Raw genomic sequence first — 20,045 nt, forward strand, 5'->3', positions numbered from 1 at the left:
GGCCCTGTAGTTATTTATTCAAGTCAACTAATGGAAAATGTATGCAACAAATCTGCTTTAGATCACATCAGGCTCACATCTGTATAACACAATATAATTTACAACATATATGGTTATGTCATTCATATTTACAACATATCCCATATTCGGTAGTCTCAAAATGGCATTTTAATTATATTTAGCATATACTGTACATGCTGAAAACATATTGCAAAAATAGCTTTTTCAAATCATGTACATACTACGGCTGAGGCATTTTCCCAGGCCTAGGTTTGTGTTGTGGGCTCCATTTAAAAGGGTCAGATTTCTAAAGGTATTTAGGTGCCTAAAGATGTAGATAGGCAATTCTGAAAAGCCCACTAGGTGCCTAACTCCCATCGAAATCACTGGGAATTTAGCATCTATGTGCTTTTTAAAAAGACCATTAGGCTCCTATCTACATCTTTTAAGCACCTAAATACCTTTCAAAACCTGCCCCACAGTGACTATTTGTACCCTGGCTAAAGGTTCACTGAGCCAGAACTTTTTGTTCCTTCTGTCTTGATAAACAAAGCTCAAAGTTTGTAAGTGCCAGATCCTCACCTCTGATAAGGATCCTCCTGAGGCACCTCTCCAGTGGTACAAAGGCTTTAATCAGACAGCTGAGGATTTCCCCAGCATGGTGGAATTCTCAGCTGGTGCAAAGTTGACTATGCCAACTTTACTCCACCTGCTCCCCGACCTTGGTGTAGAAGATATCCAATGGGAAGCATTTCCAGGTGCATCAACGGTTGTAGAACAATCCTGGGCCAGTGGAACATTTTCTAGCAGGCATAGGTTAGAGCTAGGGCTGCTCTAAATAGTGCCAGAGGTGGATTCAGCCCTCATCTTCCTAGAGGACTGGAGGAAGAGTAAAGGTAGCCTAGAGCTTCCATCCGCGCTGCCCCACCTGCACTGAATTGAGGATTCAGTCCTTAGTTTTTTCTTACTTATTGCTATTTCAGGTGTGAATCAGTTTCTTCCATCATTGTGCATGTCAGCAGCTGAAGGAGCTGGGTTGTTATTTAGTGCCCCCACTAAACACAGCAGTTTTTATTTTGTTTTGGGGAGACTTGCTTGCTTCTTGTATCTACCATCCTACATGCTTTATCGTGTGTTTGCTGTTCTTATTTATACAAACAACTAAAACTACTTTGTACTTTACACAGTCCCTACCCTCAAAGAACTAACAGTCTAATTTTAGATGTGCTGCAGTGAGAACAGAAACAACTGGAGAAGAGAGAAAAGAGTTACAACACATTATGGTACTTTAGGCTTATTATAGGTATACCTTGATCAACATTGCACTCTTATGTGATTTTAAATCTCTACCTTCCTTCATTCATTACTTCTTCTCTCACATTTTGTTGGGGCAGAAAGTGTGTGTGACTGACATAGCTTAGTATTTGTGGGTTGTAAGTAGTAGTAAGTCTTCATGAGGGTTTTGAATGAGGAGGGAGAGGACCTGGTGATCTGAGTCTGGGAGGCTGCTCCACGCATCAGGAGGCAGCATGGAAGATGGCAGTGGGAGGAAGGACATGTAGCGTGTAGCAAGGCTGGTATTGCTGGCAATACTAAAATGATGAGGTGGGGCAAAAGGAACAAGATCAAAGGTGTAGGCTGGGGCAAAGAGGTGTAGGCCTGTGATGGCAAGGATGAGAAGTTTGGTACAGTAGGTAGGAAGGGGCTGAGGGAAGCATTTAAAGAGGGGAGTAACATGATCCAAACAAAGAGTAATGAGACTGGACGTGATCTTTGCAGCAGAATCTTGGACCCCATAATTTTGAGCCTGAGAAGCAGGGAGGAAAATGGTTTTACCAGCAATAATGAAGAAAGTTTAGAAGCAAAGAGAGCTTGAAATGGGGGGAGAGAGGTCATTTTTGGTCATCTTGAACTTGAATTGGTGGCAGGCCATCCAGAATATGTCATGTCAGAAAAACTGTCAGATAGAATATCAGGGTTAGAAGGGACCTCAGAAGGTCATCTAGTCCAACCCCCCTGCTCAAAACAGCACCAATCCCCAATTTTTGCCCTAGATCCCTAAATGGCCCCCTCAAGGATTGAACTCACAACCCTGGGTTTAACAGACCAATGCTCAAACCACTGAGCTATCCCTCCCCAAACTGGGAAGGAGAAGGCAGGTCACATGAGAAGAAGTCAATTTGTGAGCCAGCAGCACAAAGATGGAGCTGAATCTGTGCAAGCAGAGGAGAATAAGGTGTAGAGAAGAGGAGAGTACCAAAGACAGGACCCTGAGATAAGCAGAGGAGGGGGAGAAACTGCCTAAGGAGATGTTGAAGCAGCAGTCAGAGAGTGAGAAGGATGACTGTGAAAGCCAAGGCAGGAGAGGGGGTCGGAAATTAGAAGTATTGAAGAATACAGAGATATCAGAGGATGAAGCAGAGTGGAAAGCACAAGATGTGGCCAGGAAGATATTATCATTCCTAATGCATCAACTTTTGCCTTTATTGGGCCAGGATGATTCCCAAAGTACAAGATCTTTTCATTATGCATATTAAAGGTGGTAAAGGATATGTATAACTGACATCTGTCACTGCTTGCTCTGGGAATTTAGACATTTGAAAAGCTATTTTTAAGCTGTAATTGCAAAATGTTGAGCAGTCGTATGTGAATTCCTAACCAAACATTTGTCTATTGCAGAGAACACAATGCAGCATTCACAGGTAACTCCATCCTGGGCGTTGTTTCAGCAGACTACTGCTTCACCACAATTTGATTTTTCCTTGTGGTGTTCCTTTTCTTCCCAGAATGAAGATTTCCATTTCTTCTACGATTTTTGATTCTGTTCCTTTTCATCCATTTCTTAATGGTTTTATTATGTGAGCTTACGCATAACTTCTTGTGCTTTACATGAAGGCTGCCAGAAGAAAAAGAAGTTACTTTGTCTATTGCAAAACTCAATTTTTTTAAAAAAGAAGTAACTCTTAAAAGGTAACTAGCCATATTTGAAAGCAACAAAACTACTCTGATCTCAGGTTTTGGGAGACCAACTTTTGATTACCATGATTTCTTACTTCTAAACAGAGCTACGCAAATATCTGATTTTTTTTTTCTGTTGGTTTGTTTGCTGTCAGTTCTGCAAAAATAAAAAATGTTCAGTTTGGTTTGAACCATACTCAGACATTTTTGGCTAATAGAAGTAGTCCATTTTGGGTCAAATGCAACACTCCATTAGAGCTGAAATATTTTCTTTCTGGGCATTTGTAAAGGACTACATTTCAGGAGAATAAAGTGGTGGTGATGCCACCCTCCCATTCTAGCCCAGTAGTTAGGGTCCTCATCTGGGATGTGAGAGGCTGAGGTTCAAATCTCTGCTCTAAAACTGCTATTTGAACCAGGTCTCCCCCATCCCAGGTGATTGACCTAACTACCAGCCTACAGAGCCATTCTCACTTCTCTCTGGTCCAATATTATTCAAGTATTTTATCACAAGTAGGACATCTTCAATGGAGAGATTGAAAGACATCCATGCTGGAATACCCTGTATACAGTGGGTAGGGCACTCAGCTGGGAGAGGGAGACCCAAATTCAAGTCCTTGCTTCAATGACTAGTAAATTCTTTATAACAGGTAGAACAGCTTCAACAGCACAGATTGAGATCTACCCCAAAATAACCTGGTGGTTAGGGCAGTCACCTGGGAGAGGGGAGTCCTGGGTTCAAATCCCTGTTCCAGAGCACAGATTCAAAGCTGGGTCTCCCACATCCCAGGTGAGCAGACTAAAGGGATGGCGGGGGGTGCAAACACCCCATTTTGTGAACTATGCCTAAGTCCCCTTGTGAATCTAGCCCCTCCCTACCTTTTCTGGCCAAAACTATTCAATGAATTCATATCAAATTAACAACTAGTTTTGGGTCAACCAAAACTGCATTTTTCAGTGAACAAACCATTCATCCAAAAAGCTTTACCTTCCAGTAATTGCATAATTACTCAGTAACTCCTGACCTGAAAAAGTACAGAACAGGAGGGAAGTATCTTTGCTGTGGCTGAAGATAAACACAGTGCAAATTAGTGCATTGGGAATGAAGTGACGCAGTCAGGTCTGTTCAAGTGTTATAAAAACAAAAGACTTACAAAGCCTAAGATGAACAGGAATGTTTCCACGATTTTTAACTTAATTTATTTGGATTTTAAGCACTCCCTTGGGATATTACTAACCAAACATTGTTATTTTGCTAGTACATGACAGCAAAAAGTGAAACTGAGTAGGAATGACTATAAAAAAGAAGAAAATCTGATTTGGCTCATTTTCCATGCTGAGTGAAGTGCAAAAGCAACAAAACATTAATGGTGAAATATAAATTAGATTTTAAAAAAATAATCCAGTTTTAACAATCAAAGTTGTAATGCAGGGAAGGAAAGTTTTTAAAATATACAGGGTCTGTTTCTCCACAGTTACATCAGTTTTTATGCCAAAGTAATCAATGGAGTGATACTGGTATAAAATTGGAATAACTCACTAGAAAACCAGGCCCAATAATTTTTAACTTTTGACAATGTCTCTTTAATATATCATCACGCAGAACATCACTTACATCACAGCTGGTATGTTGCACACTCCATCATCTTTCTGGATTTCAAATTTTAGAACTTTTCTTAGAAGTCTTCTGGGCACAAGGTGCGATACTTCCGTGCAACAGTTAAAGGATACCGGAAATAGAGTAGCTGAAAGAATCAAAGGGAAAAAAAGTCTTCAATATTGAAATGAATGGGACATTGTGCTGCCTATCTTGTCAAAGATTAGTGAAAGATTGCAGTCTTTGTGATCAGTCAGTATTTCTTCCTCCTGGGTCTCATCACCACCTCCACCACCACTCCTGCAGCTATAGTGTTTCTTCCAACTATCCCTGTGGATTTGTATTTAAATACTATCATCAGGAGATTTAATAAATAGCTTACTTCTGGAGGGAGAACTCTGAAAGCAATTGTGATGCTGGTAAACCAAGTGTCAGTTCTGGCCAAGGCTATAGGTGTTAGCTAAGAACTGACAAATTCATTACTGGAAACCAAACCAGCTCACCTATATGTTAGTTTTGTTCAAAACAGGTATTAATCTTATAAGAATGTATTTAGTGTTTAGATTCTATGAAATGCTTGTAAATTGCTTGCATGCGCTAATCTCACTTGTTATGTCTGTATTCCATGCTACAAGGAAATACGTACATTTTGCTTTGTAACTTTGAAAATATTTGCTCTGGACTTGTGAAGCCAGTCACAAGAATCATCCCCCTGCCCATAGAGAAGGAAGAACAAAATCAGATGGGCCATAAAGGAACATCACAATGCAAATGATTGGTTAATGGCCCTGTCACACTTTAGAAATGCTATGTGCCAGGGTGGCAAGAGCCTGAGGACTGTCTGTGACTCCATAGTAAGACTGATATAGAGGTCCAGGAGTTAATTTTTGTTACTGGGTAGGTGAAATCTAATTATAGACCATACCACCTGTTTGGATGTCTGCCCTGCTCTAGACAGTCTGACCTGAGGTAGGCACTGACTGTTGTGAGCCACTCCAGACAGTGTGACAGCAATCACTAATGACCGGTTGGATCTGATTTTAAAACTGGTCTTGCAGAGGCAAATCAGGATCAATACTTTCAGTCTTTGAGGCTGCCCACTGCTAGTACAACTTCTTTCGAGGGCTTGAAGCCCCAGGAATGAAGCTTGGCTCTCAGCTCTGGAGCCACCTTCTGCAGCTACTCTCCTTATCTCTCTGCCAACAGCTTCCCTTGCTGACAACCATCTAAAGAGTCAGAACCATCTAAACCATCTAAACCATCTAAAGAGTCAGAAGAGGCTTGTTGATGGGAAGGTGAAGCATGCGTTCTTCCCCCAAGAAGATATATCCTGGAGTTATGACTGAGGGGGTGCAGTACTGGGGTAAGCCTGTATGCACCCCCCATCCTCCCCAGTATTTCCCTCTAATGCGGAGATTGAAGGGAGAAGGGGCACTGAAAAGTGTTCAGGGGAATAAGAGGAGATTGAGAAACAGAGAGGACATGTAAAACGCCCCCATTATGGCCTGCTTGGACTTGGGAAATGTACTTCCCTTCCCCTCTCCTGGGGTCCCATTTATTCAATATCATTCAGCTCCCCTCAAAATTTCTTTCTGCTCACTCACAAGGTTTAGGGTCCCACAGTCCTCCTTGGAACCGTGGCTTTGAATTCTGGCCTCCCTGGCTCATAATTCACCCTTCCAGTTTAGAGGTTGCACAGCCCTCCTTCCTGGGCTGCGTTGGTTGACTTCTTTCCTCCAGCCACTGTCTCTGACTGGGCTTGGAGCTTCCTTTTGATTCCCCTCACAGTCATCTAGTCAGTCTCTTAATCCTTCCCAGGAGGGTCTACTATCTCCAAACAGCAGTCTGTGCTGGCTGGCAGAGTGGAGCCTTGCCCTACCAGGCCTTTAAGGAACACCGATCAGAGATGGCTTTATACCTTCTATCTCCCACACATTGTCTGCTCCCCAGGGCCATCTACTTCCTCCCAATTACTGCTTCAGTTATTTTCTGGCCTGCATCTGCCTCCCTGGACACATGGAATGGGGTATCTGGCTTCTCACATGACTGCCTCTGGCCTTAAAGGGACTATACCCATTACACGGGAACATAGATGGCCTTCTAGCCTCCTTCACTCCATTCTCTCCACTAGATGATCACATATCTCCCCATTCCTCTACCTGCCTACCACTCCACAACATCATCACTTACCTGGTCTGCCGTAACATCCACCCCTGTATTGCACTTCCCTATACTATGCAGCCTCTATTTAAAATCCAATACATTCTTCTGTGAAAAGAACTTTATTATGCACCAGTTACAGTTGTTGAGGGCAAAACACACCCACATAAAAATAAGGCGATAACAAGCTGAGGGAAACTTCATCACCACTTTTGCAAGGAACTTCCACCTCCAATAGGTAAACACACGTTAAAAACAACATACGTCTAATTTATGTTACAATGCCAAACCTTAACTCTGCCCCTGTGCTTTTCCCATGAGCACACAAGAGATCAAACATGAACTAGTACAGTATGTAAATATGTTAATGTTGCTGAGGTCAGAGTTAAGGTTTCGCATTAGAATGTGATTCAGTTGAAGGTGTTGTATATTTATCTGTTGGGGATATAATGGGAATTTCTTATGGACGTAAAAAGAAAAGGAGTACTTGTGGCACCTTAGAGACTAACCAATTTATTTGAGCATAAGCTTTCGTGAGCTACAGCTCACTTCAGATGAAGTGAGCTGTAGCTCACGAAAGCTTATGCTCAAATAAATTGGTTAGTCTCTAAGGTGCCACAAGTACTCCTTTTCTTTTTGCAAATACAGACTAACACGTCTGTTACTCTGAAACCTGTCTTATGGACGTGTAGAATCTGTCAGTAAAAGTGCTCATTGAGTCTTTGTTAAAATACAATAAAAAATGTCCTCAATCATTTTCTTGCTCTTTGGATGTGTGGGTGTATTTTGCCCTAAAGCAAGGATAGTGATAATATAGGTCAGATTATACCATACACTTGTATTGAGCATGCTACTACACGGAGCAGAGACTTGGCCAATGACAATGGCTAACAAAAAGACAGTGGAGGCTGCCCATCACAGGTGGCTGAGGAAGATATTACACAGTTCATGAAAAGACAAAAACAACAAATACAAGAATAAGGGAGCTGACAGCAGCGGCACTATTTCAGGGTTTTCGGGGGAGGAAGCCACAGGGGGAGGAGGGCCAACTTTAACCATGATTCCAGAAGTTACTTAAGCACCTGAAAACTCTATGGTGTTTTTGTTTGGTTGGTTGGTTGGTTTTTTTGAGTATAACAACTTAGAAGTTAGCTGACAGGTGCACTGTATCTAATTCCTCTAGTAAGAAAGCAAAATATATACAAACACCAAATAAAGCCACATTTTAAGTTTATATGTAAGTCTGGAAAAATCAGGAGATAATACAGCAAAATATTCCCAATCCCAAGCCTTGAGGTATCTGTTTTGGAGCCTTAACACAGAATCAGAAACACAAGTTTGGTACTTTGTACACTATCTTTAGTAGAGATAAATAAAATAAATAAAATCTGCTTCCCCCGGCAATTACTGTTGTGTATTAAATGTCTTATGTTCCAAATTGTGAAGAGGAGATGGAGACAGCTGTCCTTGAAGCTGCAACCATTAGTGGACATGATGGCGCTGGACCAGAAGGGTCTGTCTAAGACCCACTTAGCTGCACCTAGCTCCCCACCCTTCTTCAGCTCCCCCGCCCTCAGGATCCTTGCCCCAGGGACTGTTCCCCCTCAGCTGCTCCTCTCTTATGCACTGCCCCTTCCCTCAGGGGACAACCCTATGCCCTTACCTCTCCCTTCTCCTGGTGATTAACTTCCCCTTCCCACCCCATTGCCCCTCCCCCAGGCTCCAACACACACCTCCCCTAGTGCTCCCCCTCTCCTTCCCACCGTCACCACGGGGAACCCTGTCCTCCTTCTGCTTCTCCTACCACCTGTGGGGACCCTCTGCTTCTTCCCCCAACTACCACCACTGGGGACCCTGTATTCTCCCCCATTCACTCCCACCACAGGGTATCATATGCTCCCCCCTCCCACCCTGACTGACCCCTTTCTTTTCTGCCCCACCCTCAGAGGCCCTGCTCACTACCCCTCCCAGGGGCTGACCCCCTTTTCTTTGCCCCAGACTGGTTAAGTCATCTCAGCTGCTGATTGGTAGAGCCAGACAAGGGGGCGGGATGGTTGAGCTAGCACAGCAGAGGAAGCTGACCGTGAGAGCCATAGCTGGAGAACCCAGCTCCTGGAGGAGGGGAGCTGGCTGCACGGCGCTGCAGGTAGGAGCGCCGTCTGGGGCTGGGGTGTGTGCCGTGAGCAGACCTCTGGTACGAAACTCAGAGGGGGCAGATACTCACCCTCCACCCACCCTAAATAGCACCCTAGGCTAGCAGAGCAGGACATGTTAGAAAATATCAAAGAAAGAAGGCTCAAGTGGTTGGGCCATGTACACTGTATAGAAGATGGAAGACATGCTAAGCAAGCATTGCATTGGGTGCTCAAGGGAGGAAAGAGAAAGTGAGGAAGGCCAAGGAAGAACTTGCAGAAGACAGTGACAGAGGAGATTGAATGCACTGGCGTCACCTGGGAAGGAATACCACAATTAGCAAGTACCACAATAATCAAAGGAGGAACTGGACCAATGTGACAGTGGTACAGGAAGAACTAAGGTCTAAAGTAAGGTAATGGTAATTAGTGCTTACATTGGGGGGGGGGGAGTGGGGGGCAGAAATTGAAAGTAACCTGTCACTTTTACACAAAACTTTATTTTGTTCCATACAAAGATGATGTTATTCCCATAACAGTTTGAAATTGATCACAAATAAAGAACAGAATTGGGATTCCCTCTACTTCAGAAAATGAGGCTATGACTTTCACAATCTGAATTGGCAAAGGCACATTTGGTAACTAGTATCTTCCAATGTGCAACTGAGTGCTGAAAGAAAAGGAGTACCTGTGGCACCTTAGAGACTAACAAATTTATTTGAGCATAAGCTTTCGTGAGCTACAGCTCACTTCATCGGATGCATGAATGATGCATCCGATGAAGTGAGCTGTAGCTCACAAAAGCTTATGCTCAAATAAATTTGTTAGCCTCTAAGGTGCCACGAGTACTCCTTTTCTTTTTGCGAATACAGACTAACACGGCTGCTACTCTGAAACCTGACTGAGTGCTGAAACTGTTTTTCCTAAACAGGGTGAGTAAATTCTCATATTTTCCCATGTTCCTTGTCCTACTCAAGTCATTTGTTTTCCAAGCTGAGTTTCCGTTGCTCTTTCCATTCAAATGCTGCATTTGTTTTCAGGACAATACTAGATCTTCTTGAAGAGGGATCCACTTGCAGCATTCATTCAGAACTCCTCCGAGTCCTTCAGGATTAAAGAGGATCATCTTCTGCAGTTAATCTGAGTGGGAATGCTGAATTGAAGATTTAGGGTTAGATCCTCTGCTTCATCAGTGGAGCTATACTGACTTACACCAGCTAAGGATCTGGCCCTTGAACTATTGGGGTCACACTGTGCTTTCTGCACCCCATGGTCCACACTGGTTCAGAAGAAGCCCTAGGAGGAATTCTGATGGATTCCTCCTGATGTTGTGGGGAGGAGCATAGTGGTGCAGCAGCAACACCCCCTTGAAAGGATGCAATGCACACTTCTTCCCTTCCAAGGTTTGTTGGACTGCGAGAGTAAGGAGTAAGGCCAAGACGTTGTCCTCATCCCACCCCTATAGGATGGCTAGTGCCAGTGGCTGCACTAGCAGAGAGACTTGTACCCTCTTCTTCATGCACCCAGGCAGGACCTGCCACAGACTTGACCTTAAGTGTGATTTTTGGTTCAGTCTAGTCCAATTGTTGCTAAAAGAAAACTGAAGTTTGGCCTGGCCTTTTTCATTCCGACAAGCATTTCTCCCTCCTCCCCCTACCATGTTTTGCCTGCCTTGGTTGCTGTCAGCAGCACAGACAGCAATCCATTCCATTACTGCTTCATCCAGGCCAGGATTTAGACTCAGTGTGGTAACACTGTCACAAGCTGCATTCCTCAGCCAGCAAGCTAGAGCTAGTGGATGTGTGGGACTAGCAGCTGCAGTGGCAAATCCCCAGCTTCTTGCCTCCTCTCTGTCACAAGAGACATCGCCCTGTTGGTGTCATCATTTCTACAGATATTATCTAAGTTGATCCTTCCTTTTGCCTGGGGACTTTCACCAAGGAGACCTCAGCTGTTTGTTAGAGGCTTTGTTCCCTTTATTTATAAAGAGCTGAATCATCCAGTCATGCAGAAGACTCCACCAGAGGGCTATATGAGAAATTCTATGCAGTTCCCCACCATACAGAGCTCCTGACTTAGGATGCCAGCCCCATGGAGGAGCAAGGAGCCCTTCAACCACATCTACATCCCAAAATTTGCTGGAAAATCACAGGGATTTTGCACCATCCGGTTCCAAAGCAATATTTCCTGGCCTTTCCCATGGCAGCAAAACCCACTGAGATGCTGGGCCATTGGCTTCAAGCCCATCAGTACCTGTGATCAATCTTCATCCATCTCTGACAGACGCTGAAAGCCACTGAGGGAGGATTTCTTGTTCTGAAGTCTTGCTGGAATTACCAACTGGAATTCAGCACATTTTCCAGGGGATAACAACAAAGGAAGAAGCAATAGCTTCCTAGCTCTGGCCACCCTCCAGCTGCTGTCAAGAAGCCACGTTTCTGGGTGGGTCATGTGATGAAGGAGGAGAAAGATAAGCACCACCGAAGGGGTGAGGGTAAAGAAGGGGGAAGAGAAAAGCATGGAGGAAACTAAACAGTAGGTCAAAATATGGAAGCAAAAGAGGAGAAAAAAACGCACATCTCCTTCAAAACTCTGGTTGGACCCTGGCAGATCTCCCTGTGTGACCCCAGTAAAGCCATAGGAGTGGGAACCAACCCGCCCCCCAACTTTATCTTTAAATACATAACCCCTGATCTACCTCTTTTTGCAGATCCCACTTCTTTATGTGATTGGGCAAGCATTTTCACATGTGATATGTTTTTGTTCAGAGGTCGCTTTTAAATTTTTGCTTTAGAAAAGTGATTTAATTTTTGCGGTGCCCCAAATGTGCTAAAGCTCTTGCAAACACATATGGAGACCCATCCCTACCCTGGGGAGGTTACAATCTGATCCTGCAAACACTGACTACTGAATATGACTTACTATGGGACAATGAGACTATAAACAGCACATTTGGTACAAGTAGGTGTTTGCATGATCTACTTGCATTACAATTAACTCAGTTGATTAAGTGTTTTCAGGATCTGGCCCTAATTAAAAACATACAGGGTCACTTAAGTAATTTCTAGTTTGAAATATAATTCTCCTCCCTTGCCCTTTCTTATACTGCCCATTCATGTTTATTACCATTTGCTTAACTTTACTTGCTTAACTCATTCACATTGCTTTATGACTGGCAGTTTGGTAGTAAAGCCTTACCACTTATTTTTAACCCTCTCCTATTTTCAATATATTTGAGGGGGTGGAGAGGTAGTTCTCATTTACACGATTTTTTAAACTTTTTTCTTTTTTGTATCTTAATTAAAAATTAATTATTGTTCCAAGCCTTTACCATTCATCATGCATTTCCTAATCCTTAGCAAGTAATAGTCCCCCAAATGTCTCTTTCTTTGGCTGGGGCAATACAACCAGTGTCCTAAATTGCACCCCAGAATACCCAAAAGACACAACGAGCACTTCTTCAACCTGAAATTAAATAAACCAAATCTTAATCCACTACCTTTGAAATACTTTGGAGATTCCTTATCCATTAGGCTGCCTTGGTTCATGAGAATTCACAGGTATAATTTTGGCCACCAGAGGGCTCTCGTATATGCCATTAAACAGAGGTCAAATATACAGAAAACCACAACGAAAAGAAACCCACATAAAATTGAATATTAAGAACCAGGTCTTATTCTTACATTTCTGCCACACCTCTAAAGTAAATGGGGTGCAGCGGAGGCAGAATTTGGCCAAAGCCCATAAAACTCCTACTGTATTCTCTAGTTCCAAAATGGGCTAGTATGTTTGCTAGACTTCATGAAAATCTGCCTTTAATTATTGTTTTGCTGTTAAATGCAGAGTGTGTTTGTCTTAGTCACCTAATTATTTGTCTTATACATACTGATCCATCTGGTATACAGAATAAAAGAACAAATTTAAGAAAATTCTCTCGATGCCTTATTTGAACACCCTACCCCCTAGCGTGCAAGCACATGCATGCCCAGCAAGTACACCCAGATTACAGCTCACACAAGCCTGTACCGTCCAACAGGTGCAGAGGCCATTTTGGTAGGGTAGAATTTAAGGCACATTTTACCCACTTGTGACATGATCCTGCAAGGTGCTGAGGGCTTGTCTATACACACTTAGTGCACAGCAAACCAGGGGGGTATAAATCTGCAATGCCCTAGCTTGCTGGGCACTAACTGGCTGTGTGAGCCTGCTACCACACACTAAAAGTTCTGTAGTGTGATTTGATGGACTGCTGTTTGAAACTCTACTCTCGCTGAAGTCAATGGGAGTTGAAAACACTCAGTATTTCACAGGATCAGGTTCTTGGATCTCCTCCTGAATTTGGTAAAGATTTTAACATCACAGTTTAACAAGATTATTTTGTAATATAAAATTACAAGGAAAACAATAAAATATTGACTATAAGGACGAGAAAATTCAGACAAAGTATGTGGACCCAACTCATGTATGCACCTAGCACAGCTGTCAGTAAGCATGATGCAAAATGGGAGATTTAATCTATTGTGCAATTTGCTACAGTTAAAATGTGAGAAGATGTAAATAAGTTTTTCTACATTTTAGCTATAAAATCCTACATAAACATGGCACCAATCATGCACAGTATACATGACTTTAGAGAGTGCTAGTTAAGTCTGCAAGTAAAGTGTCCTAGAGACCCTCCTGCATGTGAGTAACTTCATTCAGATGAATTGTCCCAATTGCTCCAAAGTGCAGTTAAAATGGTAACATTTATTGTGGCAAATACCTTGTTGTACTGATCCTTTCTAAAGACTTGGCATTTCCTTGTTTAAACCATTTTACAAAAAGTTTCCCAGTCTAAATATCCAACTGCCCTTGATTTGACAAATAATAATTAGCTAAAACATTTAGAGTGAAATCCTACCCCCAATGAAGTCAAGGGGAGTTTTGTATCAGGGGGTAGCCGTGTTAGTCTGTATCCACAAAAACAACAAGGAGTCTGGTGGCACCTTAAAGACTAACAGATTTATTTGAGCATAAGCTTTCGTGGGTAAAAACCTCACTTCTTCAGATGCATGAAGGGGAGTTTTGCCACTGATGTCAGTGGAGTCAGGATGTCACACTTAAAGTTCTCCCAGTTTTCTGTACAGAAATAAAAACTAAAAGTGATAATCTCCAATTACTCACAGTGTTATGGATCTAAAACAGCTCAAGTTCCACACAGAGACGCTTTGCCCTATGGTTGATTTTTTTTTTTTTAAGAGAAACCTATTATAAATGTAGCAAATATATAATGTACAGGACGACTTACCCTCAGATGTTTGGACAACCACAAATGCAAGAGCAGCAAAGAGAGTGACTAGCTTCAAATCCATTCCTTCCGACTGCTGCAGCACTTACTGTAACAGACCAGGTTGTAAATTACAGGAAACAAAGGTGATCCTACCTCCTGGACTGCAGTAAAAGAAACTAACTTTAAAGCCCCACCCTTCACAGATGCTGTAAGTGGGCTTGAGCCTGCAAGGTACTAAGCACTCTGGTCCGACCTAGCAAAACACTTCAACACATGCTCAACGTTTTATTGACTCTAATAGGACTACCCACATTCTTAACTTCAAGCATAGGCTTAAATACTTTACTGGATCAGGCCAGAGTATTCAGAATTTTGCAGGATCAAAGCCACTTCTGTGTTCTTACTTCTCTGTCTCTGTGATGGACCTGGCAGCTGCCAGTGCTTTGGCATTAAAGGTGCTAAATAGATGTGCTAAATGTGGGTTAAGAAGAACCAAAGAATTAGAGTTTATCATTGCTTTATATAATTCACATATGAGAGCCAAATTTTGTTGTCAGTAACAAACATGCAACTCCATTAAAGTAAATGGGCCAAATTCAGCTATGACATAAACAGGCAAAACTCCAGAGAAGTCAGTGGAGTTGCACCTGTGCTGAATTTGGCCCATTGACTTCCAAGAGGTTGTATGGCCATGTTAGGTGAGAAAAATTAAATATGAAGCAGTTATGCCAACCGAACCAAAGTCAGGCCAATAAAGGTTGCTGGGAAAGTCCCTGAATGAGATAAATAGAATGAAAGAATACTTGTTTAAGTTGCAGGGAGTAAGAAAAAAGGGGAGGCCTGCATTCCTGCATTTTTGTACCAAATGTTCTGGGAACAGTTTGTTGAGATACGGAGGCACTGTTTTCCACTCCCTGTTCTTGTGTTATGTCTGTTCTTAACTCCTCATCTCCTGGTTGACACCCATACCGATAAGAAAGTTAGTGAAGCATTACAATTTGCTAAAAGTTATCTACAATAAGGGGGTAGAAGTGCATGCATAATAGAGAAAGAGGATTTTAACTAATATAGGGGAGCGGTGGGCTGCTTTATGAATAAATTTGTGACGCGATGGGACTGTCTATAAAAACCTATTAGTTTTACTTAGGGGCTGCTGGTTCTCTTTGGAGATGGGCTGCTCTCTATTGTTGTGTGCACTCTTCAATAAAGAGCTTTGTGTTCGGTCCTTGCTGGTCTCTCTCCGGTCAGACAACGAACCATGCCATCTGGGGTTCGAGTCCTCGACAGCCATAAGTGAGAGCAGAATTGGACCGCCCCATTTCACCCTACCTCTTACTGCCTTTCTGAACTGTTAATAACAGCAGTAACTGAACTGGAGATCAAAGTTACACTGTAGGAGCACGTCTTTTCTGCCACCATAGAACCAGAGTATCCTGGGTGAAATTATATCTCTGACATCACTCTGTTCACATTCCCTGCATTCATAGAATCATAGAATATCAGGGTTGGAAGGGACCTCAGGAGGTCATCTAGTCCAACCCCCTGCTCAAAGCAGGACCAATCCCCAAATAAATCATCCCAGCCAGGGCTTTGTCAAGCCTGACCTTAAAAATATCTAAGGAAGGAGATTCCACCACCTCCCTAGGTAACGCATTCCAGTGTTTCACCACCCTCCTAGTGAAAAAGGTTTTCCTAATATCCAACCTAAACCTCCCCCACTGCAACTTGAGACCATTACTCCTTGTTCTGTCATCAGCTACCACTGAGAACAGTCTAGATCCATCCTCTTTGGAACCCCCTTTCAGGTAGCTGAAAGCAGCTATCAAATCCCCCCTCATTCTTCTCTTCCGCAGACTAAACAATCCCAGTTCCCTCAGCCTCTCCTCATAAGTCATGTGTTCCAGTCCCCTAATCATTTTTGTTGCCCTCCGCTGGACGTTTTCCAGTTGTTCCACATCCTTCTTCTAGTGTGGGGCCCAAAACTGGACACAGTACTCCAGATGAGGCCTCACCAATGTCGAATAGAGGGGAACAATCACGTCCCTCGATCTGCTGGCCCTACTTATACATCCCAAAATGCCATTGGCCTTCTTGGCAACAAGGGCACACTGTTGACTCATATCCAGCGTCTCATCCACTGTAACCCCTAGGTCCTTTACTGCAGAACTGCTGCCGAGCCATTCGGTCCCTAGTCTGTAGCAGTGCATGGGGTTCTTCCGTCTTAAGTGCAGGACTTTGCACTTGTCCTTGTTGAACCTCATCAGATTTCTTTTGGCCCAATCCTCTAATTTGTCTAGGTCCCTTTGTATCCTATCCCTACCCTCCAGCGTATCTACCTCTCTTCCCCGTTTAGTGTCATCTGCAAACTTGCTGAGGGTGCAATCCACACCATCCTCCAGATCATTTATGAAGATATTGAACAAAACCGGCCCCAGGACCGACCCTTGGGGCACTCCACTTGATAGCGGCTGCCAACTAGACATGGAGCCATTGATCACTACCCGTTGAGCCCGACAATTTAGCCAACTTTCTATCCACCTTATAGTCCATTCATCCAGCCCATACTTCTTTAACTTGCTGGCAAGAATACTGTGGGAGACCGTGTCAAAAGCTTTGCTAAAGTCAAGGAACAACACGTCCATCGCTGTCCCCTTGTCCACAGAGCCAGTTATCTCATCATAGAAGGCAATTAGATTAGTCAGGCACGACTTGCCCTTGGTGAATCCATGTTGACTGTTCCTGATCCCTTTCCTCTCCTCTAAGTGCTTCAGAATTGATTCCTTGAGGACCTGCTCCATGATTTTTCCAGGGACTGAGGTGAGGCTGACTGGCCTGTAGTTCCCAGGATCCTCCTCCTTCCCTTTTTTAAAGATGGGCACTACATTAGCCTTTTTCCAGTCGTCCGGGACTTCCCCGGATCACCATGAGTTTTCAAAGATAATGGCCAATGGCTCTGCAATCACATATTCATATATTTCTGAACCAAATATAGAATTTGCATTTGGTGAGGCAACTAGGGCGGGGGAGGAGAATATTTTGTGGCAGCAATAGAACATTCAATCTGAATAGAACAAAAAGTGGGGTTTGTTTGTTTGTTTGTTTTTTGGTGAATCACTTCAAGCTAAGTTGGGAGGCTAGTTGCATTCCATATTTCTGTGGGTTGCATGAAAGAAGGCCCTTTCCTGATGCTTGCACATAGAGAAAGTATTTGCCTCAGCAAACGTGTCCTGATCTAACCTTCTAGTATTTCTGGTGCACAAAATGTTCGGAAAATAATTTGAAACAGTTCATGCTTAATCACCACTTGGGCAGAATGATATTACTGCACAAGGAGAGCAGTGCTGCACCTGCTCAAGAAAAATGCTTCCTTTCCCCCTTGCAATTAGAAGTTGCCTACTTACCCCTCCCTCTCAGGTCTTTCCTGAAACTTAAATTGAACAAGAACAACTAAATTTAATAAGATTCTTATATGGTGCCCGTCACTGGTCTACAAAAACAGGCAATCTGTGAAAAAATTGAAGAGGAAGTCTTTCCTACGTCCCTGTTATTGCCTCTCCTCTGCTAAAATGTACCCACTTGCCAGTCTCTGTCCAGTCTTGTAATACCACCATTCTCACCTCCCTGTGCCTCTACACCCTTGTTACAATAAACACTTCCAGCTTCTTAGGCTCTTCCTCTCATCACAGTGCTGCCATCTGCTTCCCAGCATCTCTTCTTCCCTCTGTGTTCCCACAGACTTCTTTCTCCCTCCTACACTCCCTCCTACACTCCCCAATCCCTTGCACTGCAGTGGCTCCAGGTTTACTTCTTCCTTCAAATTAAAAGACTGAGGTCACGAGAGCTGGTTGGAAGTTTCCCAAAAGAATGTTACTCCTGTCAGAAACGGACAATTAATTGAAAGCAAAAAGTTTCAGGTATAAGGGGACTCTTGCCCCCTTACTAACATTCAGTGGGGTTTTTTTAGTTCTAGCTCCCAGTACTAACAGGGGGAAGGGTCGATGGGAAACCAGGACCCTGAGACTGACAGTCCCCAGGAACAATTGGGAGAGGCCAATTCTGCAGGTCAGCCTGAATGACAGGGCAGACAGGCTAATCAGGGAGTCAGGAGGCCAGGGAGGTCCCGTCCTCCTCTGTGTGAGCTGGATTTGCCTGGGTCAGATAGAGTGGGGCCGAGCTAAGGAGAAAGCAGGGGCCCAAGCTGAGCTGGGGAGCAGAGCTGTGCCAGATCCAGAGGGACCAGAAAAGCAGCCCAGAGAGAGCAGACCCTGTGCTGGGAGCAGAGCTGCAGCCCCAAAGCCAGAGGCACAGCCCAGAGAGAGCAGACTTGCCCTAGGAGGCGAGCTGGGAGCAGAGTCAAAGAAGCAGCCTGCAGAGCAGACCGGTCCTGGGAGGAGAGCTGTGTTATACCAATAAAATAAAAACTAGTAGGATCTTATTAAAGGGACAAGGCAAAATGCCACATTTATTGTAAATATAATAATAAAAAGAAATATATATAAAACTCACACTGTTGTATTGTTACTTATTCCTTACTTAACTATATATATATATATATATATTCATTCATTCATTCCAGTTCTGCATAGGGGTTATAGTTACCAGCCTAGAAGTTGCTCGTGACAGAGTACTGGCCAGGTAGCCTGTACAGGAGAGTGGAGCCAAGTCCGTGTCAGATGTACATCTGATACTCCTGGAAGTTGGTTTGCAGAATCAGACCCCTAAGTTCTCACTTCCTAGAGTCCATTTTTATAGGAATTTCTTCCTATGCCAGTCTATGGGAATTGTTTCATCATGCTGTTGCTGAATCAATCAGCAGATGTCACATTCCTGACGGCTCCGTGCTGCCAGATGTTATCTTGTTCTTTGGTTCTCCCATTCTTGAGGCTGTTGGGTGGATTCCAGTCTGCCCTCCGGGGGTCCTCTAGTTATTTCCACTTGACGCCTTCTTCGGCCGATGGACACTGGATTCTTAGGCTGGCACCTCCCTGATCATTCAGTTATTATCCACACCAAGCATCCATCCACATACATCCTCTATCTCTATTTTAATCACAATTGTTAACAAATAATAACAAAAAATTGTTAACAAAGCGAGATGAATACAACAAAAGGGCAGGGAGTCTCTGGGCGCTGTTTCTATTGTTACAGAGTATTGCTTTGAGTCTCTCTCTGTTTGAGTAGTTGTTGTTACAAAGAATTGCTTTGAGAGCAGACTCTGTCTTAGAATGTACTAACACAATTAGCAGCTTGCAAGTTTCACACATAGAGGGAGAGAAACAGTACCAAAAACCAAGAGACCTCTTAATTAGTAATACCCTGGAATTTAAACTGTGGGGAATCAAACTCATTTGTGATTTTAATACAGAACTTCTTTAATATGATCCAACATAATCCCCCTTTTGACACTAAGATTTATAATCGTCAGTGTCACTTTCTATGTAGCCTGTTCAAGAGAAGGTACTGTGAGGCAATTTGAGTTTGTGATTCCAATTCATCCCACATACATGATCCTAGTGATGTATCTTTACTACAAGGTTCTGGGGCAACAGGCAAGGTGAGGCACACCCACTTTTGAGGAGTCCATTCAGTACAACCTCTAGTGTCCAATAGCTTCCCTCCCTCCCCAGCCCACTGGCTCAAGGTCCAGGGTAGCCAGAAGGATCCCATGTGTAATATGGGGAGTGGGTTAACCTTCAATACCTTTGCCTCCAGGGACTGTTGGTGTGCAATTTTGACAACAATTTCTCCCATTAACAAGTCTGGTTTTACAATACTGGAAACATATTGCATCCATTCATATTGATAAGTGTCAAACAATGATCTCTTTCTTTGTTTTAACAAATGCCTCAAACCCTTAATATTTCCCAATATGACCCAAAACATTTTGTGTTCCAAAGTAGTTAGTGCAAGTATCTGCATTTCAGTGCAT

The 20,045-nt window shown here is 43.3% G+C and overlaps 1 protein-coding gene across 1 annotated transcript; it reads right to left on the reverse strand.

Moving 5' to 3' along the window:
- Window positions 1-265: 265 nt before the first annotated feature.
- Window positions 266-14,629, reverse strand: CCL28 (C-C motif chemokine ligand 28). Its single transcript, XM_074953927.1, has 3 exons — window positions 14,135-14,629; window positions 4,574-4,703; window positions 266-2,896 (listed from the first exon to the last, which is right to left on the reverse strand). The coding sequence occupies exons 1-3, from the start codon at window positions 14,196-14,198 to the stop codon at window positions 2,734-2,736; spliced, it is 357 nt and encodes a 118-aa protein (XP_074810028.1). The 5' UTR covers window positions 14,199-14,629; the 3' UTR covers window positions 266-2,733.
- Between the last annotated feature and the right edge of the window lie 5,416 nt (window positions 14,630-20,045).

This window comes from Natator depressus, chromosome 5, assembly GCF_965152275.1.
Source record: "Natator depressus isolate rNatDep1 chromosome 5, rNatDep2.hap1, whole genome shotgun sequence".
Taxonomy (NCBI): Eukaryota; Metazoa; Chordata; order Testudines; family Cheloniidae; genus Natator; species Natator depressus.